The sequence below is a fragment of the Carassius carassius genome, chromosome 37 (genome assembly GCF_963082965.1).
Source record: "Carassius carassius chromosome 37, fCarCar2.1, whole genome shotgun sequence".
Classification (NCBI taxonomy): Eukaryota; Metazoa; Chordata; class Actinopteri; order Cypriniformes; family Cyprinidae; genus Carassius; species Carassius carassius.
This window is the reverse complement of record NC_081791.1, coordinates 11768547-11776919: the sequence shown is the minus strand read 5'-3', so window position 1 is coordinate 11776919 and position 8373 is coordinate 11768547. Positions and strand designations below refer to the sequence as shown.

Here is an 8373-nt window from a genome sequence, read left to right as displayed (position 1 = left end):
ACTATAGAATTACCACGACAAATTAATTTAAGTACTTTATAGTATGAGTATGGTTCAAAAACACTATAGTGTTTACTATGAATTCATTACTATAGTATTTTTTTCATGTTTAAGGGAAAGTACACTTCAGAGTATACACTGAAAAAATATCTGGAGGATTCACCCTACTTTAAAACACTCAAAAATGTCTAGTAAGTTTCATAAATAATTAAAAAAAAAAAAAACGACAAGTAACAAATTGAATTAAATGTGACATTTTGAAGTAGAACAATTAAAAGTTTGCTTTATTTATAACTTAAGCCCGAAACACACTGCATGAGTTTCGGCTGACCCTGACAAAGAATGGCATTGTGAAACAATCATGGCAATGTGATCATGGCTCTTAATTGGTGCTCCTGCATCATACAGTGAGAAAGGTTCAAAGACGGGCGTTGTCATGATCTTGCTACCAAAGATAGTCTACAATCATTTTCATAATCATGAAATACAGCATGATCATCGTACATTGTGTTTGTTGCTACGATCCACGTTTCTGACCAACCAATAAAAATGCAACATGAAATCAACGTGACATGGCGCTAAAACATAAAACTACTTACCTCAAGCTCTTATGCCTTCCTTATTTGCCACTTACACTTTTTGGAATGATGCTGATGATGGTTTATTTTTCTATAGCAACATGCGTCGTCATAGCATAGGGTTCATTTACGATGCAGGACCACCGATTAGGAGCCACAATCACAGAAACCACCATAATTGTTTCACGATGCCAATCTTCCGTCTGGGACAGCCGAAAATCGTGCAGTGTGTTTTGGGCTTAACGTTACCCAGCTAACAGGGAACATTTTCAGAATTTTGACTAATATTCTCTCAAAGATATAAACAAACATTCTTTTAGTAACATTAATGTTAAACGTTAACAGTTTGGTGTGCATGAAAAATCTGCATATGAAAAATAAAACAAACTTTAGGTTATGTTCTTGTCAACTTGGAAAGGTAATTAAAAATAAAAAATAATAATAATTTGTTGTGCAGGTCATGATTGCACACACTTGTGGGAGTGAAATATGGCAGGACGGGAATCTCGGAGCAGTGTTTGTGTAAAGATGTGCCCTCAGCAGAGAGCTCGTCATGAAGCCTACAGCGAGCCATCTAAAGAAGCTCAGAGCTGGATGGCAGCAGCGAGACAGCGCGTGTGCACGCACCAGAATAATCAAAAACCTCGCCAAGTCTGCAAACTCACCGCTGCTGCTGAGCGTCAAAATCAACTCACAGCACAATTAAAAGCCGCCGAGGCAAGGAATCGTGTTAGGCAGCTGAGACAACACTATCAAAACCTGAAGGCAGGGGATTACCTCAAAATAATGGTTTATTTCATTATGTGCAAACACTTAAAGGTGCCCTCAGTAATTACATCTTTATGTTACCCTGGCCAGTATCGGTATGAAGGTTGTATATGGTCAGCCATGATTGATTGATTGATTGATTGATTGATTGATTTCACATGCAAGTGTAATGTTCTACTCCAATGAGGTCATACACATGCAAAATAAAACTGCTTTGTTGGGTTAGCTACTTTTATGACACTTTATACTTAAAAAAAAAAAAGAGTAGGCCTAGGTTACTTATTATGGAAATAATATAAAAGATAGCTACTTAAGTGTGACTGAATGTACTATAATGTAATTTCTACTGAAACCTTTAGGTCATGTATTTAAATATATGTGTAATTACATATTTATAACAATTAGTTTGTAGTTCAGTACATTTAAAATAAAATATTTAAAGATAGCTTTACTTTTTTACATTACACTTACACTTTTACAATTACACTTTTTTACTTTTTTTTTTACCAATGTGTGTAAAGAAACATAGTCATGCAAGTGTATTCTCTACATTTAAGTGGCCTTTTATTTAATTAATATTATCTTCAAGTTCAGGTTTAATTTCATATTTTATTTTGACCTTGCTTGTAATGTTAACATTAAAGGGATAGGTTACCCACAAATGACAATTTGATGTTCATTTGCTTACCCAGAGGGCATCCAAGATGTAGGGTGACTTTTTTTCTTCAGTAGAACACAAACCAAGATTTTGCCATTGCAGTCTATCAGTCTTATAATGATGGGAATCATGGCTAAAAAAAAGTTACAAAACAATCAGTCTGTGCAAGAAACTAAACAGTATTTATATAGTTTTTTACTTCTGATTCACGCATTGTCCAAACTGTTAGAACTCTTCTGAGCATGTCCTGTTGTGCATGTTCTCAGCAGCAGGTGCATGAGGTGTCTTCTTCTTCGGCAGATCGCAGACTTATAAGTGCATTAACACCACCTACAGTATCTCTCAAGTGGACCATTGACACTCCTAATGACACAACTGTAGATAGATCAATGTATCAATGTATCGCCACAAGCCTTTTTAGGGTTTTAATTTGATTATGTTTGAGTATGTTTTTTTTTTTTTTTGTATGCTTTAGCCATGATTCCTATCCACTTCCATTATAAGACTGATAGACTGCAATGGTTTGAGCTAAATATCTTGGAATGTGTTCGACTGAAGGAACAAACTCACTTACATCTTGGATGCCCTGGGGGTAAGCAGATAAACGTACATTTTTCATTTTTGGGTTAACTATCCCTTTAATGACGTCTTCAAAAATGACAGACTTCTCTCAGGAACAATCAGTGAACTGAATGAAGTCCCCATATTTTTTGTTTCCGATAGTCTGTGATATCCAGATCAAAGAAAAGGTCTGTTGCTACTTCAGTTTCACTGTGACTTTAAACACATTTTCAACGTTTCTAAATTAATTTCTTTAGGATAAAACTTTAACAGTGAATAAATTAAATAATACTAAGTGCACCTTTAATTACAAAAACACAAGACCCCCTATAGTTACCCAAGTGTGAACATGTTCATGATATATATCACACGCAGTTCTTTGAAACGAATCTCAATACAGCATTTGCCTCCTTGAAGCTTGCCTAAAAGTCTAATCTCTCTTTTCACAAATGTTCAGGAGCAGGAAATTAACTTAATGATGTCATGCCAGTCTAACACGCAGAGGGCTGTACGCCTGGAGCAGCTACTCCTTGTGAGAGAGAGGAAGATAAACCACACAGACTGCATGGACCAATTACAGGTGGATATATTTGCATAAAATCTCATAGGTTGCCTTTTTCTTTTCTTTTATTATAAATATAAATGTTTTCCCACGAAAATGCCAAGTCAGGACTTAAAATGTTTTTCAACAATGGAAGGAGGAGCAGATCTTTGCTTCATTTCCCCTTTCCCACTGCTGTAATGTCGTAATAACATTACAGCTCCCAGTTGACGATTTCTCATTGACCGTCACAGTCCTGATGGTATCTCTTAAATAAGCATGAGAATCAGAGAGAGGAGAGAAAGAGAGAGAGAGGATCTCTTCCACATCTCCACATATTCTAGCAGGTGGAGGAACGCATTACCATTATCTCCCCTCAGCAGGAGTGACTGTTCCTGTTTTGTCTCAGCCTTTATTTTACCCTAAAGGGTTCTTCAATGAACTAAAAAAAGAAAAAGAAAAAGAAAAGCATTTATACAAATCGTGACAACAGGGGTCATGTCCTATCTGACTGTCCTTTCAAAGTCATGTTACCTTTAGATGGAAAATGTCAATGCAGTGCCAAGTGTCATCTGTTTAACAACAGCATACTTGGTTCAACTGCTGCCATGCAAGACCCTACAGTGATGGGACTGACATTAGTTCAAAATAGGCTATTTATAAATGTTTCCAAGGCAACATTTATGATTTTTATTTAGTTTACATTTTCATATTTTATTTTATTTCATCTTATTTTAGCTTCATGGTTGTTAACAACATGATTTCAATAACGTTTGTTTTGTTAATTATTATAATGCTAAATGAAAGTGTTTTGGGCCCCATTTACTCTCATTGTATATACAAAACCATTCTTTAAAATATCATCTATTCAGAAGGAAGAAAGCTATAAAGGATTGGAATGATATGAGGAGTGTTCCTCATTTGTTAGTTGCTTTGGATAAAAGCAATAGAAGGGCATTTTTAAGAACTTTTCACATCAAATTTTTAGCACCTTCTGTTGCTTACATTTTCTTCTGTTTCTTCTGCTCTGTTTTAGAGAAGAAGAATTGAGGAGATCCTAGAGGATGAGAAGGGCCTGTCCATCAGTCGTAAATGACTAAAGACGAAAAGGAACATATTTTCTGACTGATCTGAGACTGAAAATGCAGAGTATTGTGGCCTTGTATGCCAAATGCATACAATGCCTTTTATGCCTATGTTTGCATTATAAATTTCAAGATATATTACCTTACCACAGACCAGTGAAGCAGTTATGTTTAGGGTTTCTAGCTGGTTTTGATTTCCAAATATATATTTTGTCTGTATACTGAAAGATGGGCAATATTAAAATTTGATGCTATTTTGTATAAATAATGAAAAATTAATCTCTCTCTCTGTGTGTGTGTGTGTGTGTGTGTGTGTGTGTGTGTGTGTGCGCGCATGTAGCAATATTTCTACATAGCTTTTTATTTCAGTTTAAATAATAATTACTCCTTCAACTTATGTCAGTATGCATTAAGGCAACATTTCAAACTTTCATTCAAGTTTTTAGTTCAAGTTTTTCAGTGCGTTCGATGTAAAATATATTGAAAGAACTTTGACAGGTAACAGATATATTACTGGTATACAGTATCATGCATCCTTAATTCTGATCATTTTTAGAAATATTCATTCATATTTAAGCAATATCAGATCAGATGACTAGGACTTCTATATAAAATCCATTGTGCTGCAGTTCCAATAACCAGAGGTCTAAACCTCCGATCTTATTTCATAGTTTCTCTTATGTCTTCAAACCTGCTTTTCTTTCATGTGGAAGCCAAAGGGGGATGCCAAAGTGGAGACTGGATGTTCAGTAATCCCATCTCAGCAGATTATGATCGAGAGCAAAAACCTATCTAGACAAAATGAAAATCTTCAACTGAGGCACAGAGGTTTCCAGAGTAAAAAAAAAAAAGCCCAGACTGACAAACAGAAGAGAGAGTAAAGAGCAGGGCAGCTTGCCATGTTAGTAGCAGTCAAACACAGATTGCTGGCAGCAAGGCTTTTTTGTGTGTGAAGTGTCTGTGAAGCATCAGGGGGTGAATCTGGCAGTGGGAGGTTCGGACTCTGAGTTAATGATCAGCTTGTAAGGTGTGAGTGTCCGAGTAATAGAGCTGCCCTTTAATCACCTTACAGATTGCTGACATTATGATAGAAAGTGAGTTAATAGTTATCCTTCTTGGTGTGAACAGGCCTTTGTTATAGTTGTGTTGTGGACTCTTTTTGTTATTCTTTTAATTTTAGAAAAAAATAAATAAATAGGCCCATTCACACAAAAAATGATAACTATAATGATAACTTTTTTAGCATCCACAGCGACACGCAATAACATTATTTACTGTAACGACGCTACTCTTTAATGCTCAGGCTCTTTAAAGGAGGAAAGATTCTGAGTGACTGTCATAGTTTTTTATCGTTTGTGCCATTAGCATTATAGTTATTTTGTGGATTCTCCCAGCAAACACTAAATGTCCCCCTAATGTTCCTGTTTTGTTATTTTTCATTATGTTCTCCATTGGTTTTGTTTTCTATTAAGGGAAACTAAATAGTTAGCTGGGCTGCTATTCTTAGAATGATTATTAACTATCTTTATCATTATAGTTAAAGGGAACGTTCATTCGCTGGAACGCAACTCTCTCGTGAACACATATATGACAGTTAGTGGAAGCTAAAAAATTACGGTTTATAAAGTTTAAATATGGATTTTTTTTTAGTGCAAAAACACACATTCAATTCACATCAGAAGGCCTTCATTAACCCATGTGGAGCACCTGTTATGATGAATTTATTCACATTTATTGAACCAGTAAATGTTTTTATTTAACTCAGATTGTATTCGTCTAAAAGAAGAAGAAAGTTTGAGATGGCTTGAGGATGAGCAAATCATGGGGTTCATTTAATTTTCGGGTGAACTATCCCTGTGAGGCTTATTTACACGAAGAACAATAACGAAATATAACTATATTGGTATTTAATACTGTTTATTGTAAGTGCGCACTGCAGTTATTATTGGCTGCCACTTTAATTGCTCAAACACTGTAAATCAAGATGGATTATAAATAGCTGTCAATGAAAAAAATGATTCGTAAAGTGATTTTAATTATATTGTTCCTCTGTGTATCGTTGTCTTTACAGTGATGTGGACTCTCCCAGCAAACACAGAACATTCCACTAATGTTCTCAGATGATTACTGCCTGGCTGCTTTTTCCCATGATCTGTTTTTCTTATTTTTATTTATTTTATTCATTTTTTTTTTTAGAATTGAGTTTCCTAGAATGTTCCCTAATGTCTGTTTTGGGATTTTATTTTTATGGACAAAAAATAACATTCCCAGGATGTTCTGGGAACCAAAAATTGTTAGCTGGGCTTCTATTCCCTTAAAATAATAACAGTTTTAAAACTACAGTTAAAGCATGTTCACACCAAGAATGATAACTATAAAGATAACCAACTATATTAGCATTCACACAATGCACAATAGTGTTTTTTTTTTTAATTATTATTATTATTATTATTATTATAAGAGTACTGCAGTTTTTTATCTCCTGCTGTTTTAAATGCTCAAGCTCTTTAAAGCAGCATAGCTAAGTGGCTGTCATTGTTTTTATCAGAATCAGAATGAGCTTTATTGCCAGGTATGTTCACACATACGGGGAATTTGTTTTCGTGACAGAAGATCCGCAGTGCAACATAATGACAGCGACAGAACAAAAAACACAATAAAATAATAAAAAATACAAACAATACAAAAAATACAAATAAGTAGGTAAGGAATTACAATATACAAATTGACAATGTATGGCAGGTCTATTACAATGAGCAGTTATGTACAGGTATACCAAGATGGCGGCGCGTCCACACGCAGTGGCTTCTCTCTGTCCCGACAGAACGGTGTTTTCGTGTTTTTTGTCTTGTGAGTCGCAGTGTTTTCAAGTAGGTAGGTCGTCATCGTGTCTACCTGTCTGTAAGCGCGCATACAGTCGTGAGTTTCTGCTCGATGTAGGCAGAACCGCATTTTTACAGTTAAACTCCACACACGCGGAACAGCTGCGGGATCTCGGTCTGCTACAGAGGCCTTCACCATCACCGACCCCCACTACTGCATCTCGCCCACAGCGGAGGCGCCACAAGCGGTGTGAGAGGAAGCAGAAGATGGGTAAGCACGGAGGTATCCGGGCTAGGCTAACGGCTAACCCACACAAGCAATCTATCCCCACCATCGTACTGGCTAACGTACGCTCGTTGGACAATAAACTGGACTACATTCGACTACTACGTTCAACTCAGAGGACTGTACGAGACTGTTGTGTTTTTGTGTTCACTGAAACATGGCTCAGCAACAGCATTCCAGACTGCGCTATTCAGCTCGACCAGCTGACGTGCTATCGAGTGGACAGTGCTCTCGTCGCAGGAGGAAAAACGCGCGGCGGCGGGCTTTGTGTTTACATCAATGATGCGTGGTGCCGTGATACTGTTGTGATCAGCAAACACTGCTCACTACTGGTGGAGTTTATGATTAATGATGATACAGACTATTACGGACTACAAGCCCCCACTACGGACCTGTGACAACAACATCTCTCTGCTGAACGAGCTGAACACCTTCTTCGCTCGCTTTGAGCAACAAAACAGCACCACTGCACAGAAGACTCCACCTCCTCCCGGCGACCAGGTGATGATGCTGACCCCAGACAGCGTGAGGAGATCCTTCAACAGGATCAATGCACACAAAGCTCTAGGTCCTGACAACATCCCTGGGCGTGTACTGAGAGACTGTGCAGCAGAACTCACTGATGTCTTTCACAGACATTTTCAACATCTCACTGAGTCAGGCTGTTGTTCCCACATGTTTCAAAACTACCACCATCATTCCAGTTCCGAAGAAGCCATCTCCATCCTGCTTCAATGACTACCATCCTGTTGCACTTACCCCCCATCCTCATGAAGTGCTTTGAACGGCTAGTCATGCACCACATCAAGTCTGCCCTAACCCCCTCCCTGGACCCCTTCCAGTTTGCATATCGGTCCAACCGGTCGACCGATGATGCCATCGCCACTGCCGTCCACTCAGCAATCACACATCTGGACAAAAAGGACTCATATGTCAGAATGCTGTTCATTGACTTCAGTTCAGCATTCAACACAATCATCTCTCAACAGCTCATTTACAAACTGATCCAGCTGGGGCTCAACACTTCGCTGTGCAACTGGCTGTTGTACTTTCTGACTGGAAGACCTCAGGCAG

At 37.6% G+C, this 8373-nt stretch overlaps 1 protein-coding gene across 1 annotated transcript; it reads left to right on the top strand.

The window, feature by feature from the left end:
* Positions 1 to 967: 967 nt before the first annotated feature.
* Positions 968 to 4202, top strand: LOC132118666 (protein LKAAEAR1-like). The gene is made up of 3 exons (XM_059528634.1): positions 968 to 1343; positions 3023 to 3145; positions 4143 to 4202. Exons 1-3 carry the CDS (start codon positions 1068 to 1070, stop codon positions 4200 to 4202), a joined length of 459 nt encoding a protein of 152 aa, XP_059384617.1. The 5' UTR covers positions 968 to 1067.
* The last annotated feature ends 4171 nt before the right edge of the window (positions 4203 to 8373 follow it).

Coding starts and splice junctions, on each gene's coding strand:
- LOC132118666 (XM_059528634.1), top strand. CDS start 1,068: ATGGCAGGACGGGAATCTCGGAGCAGTGTTTGTGTAAAGATGTGCCCT. Junction 1,344..3,022: donor AACACTATCAAAACCTGAAG/GCAGGGGATTAC, acceptor ACAAATGTTCAG/GAGCAGGAAATTAACTTAAT. Junction 3,146..4,142: donor ACTGCATGGACCAATTACAG/GTGGATATATTT, acceptor GCTCTGTTTTAG/AGAAGAAGAATTGAGGAGAT.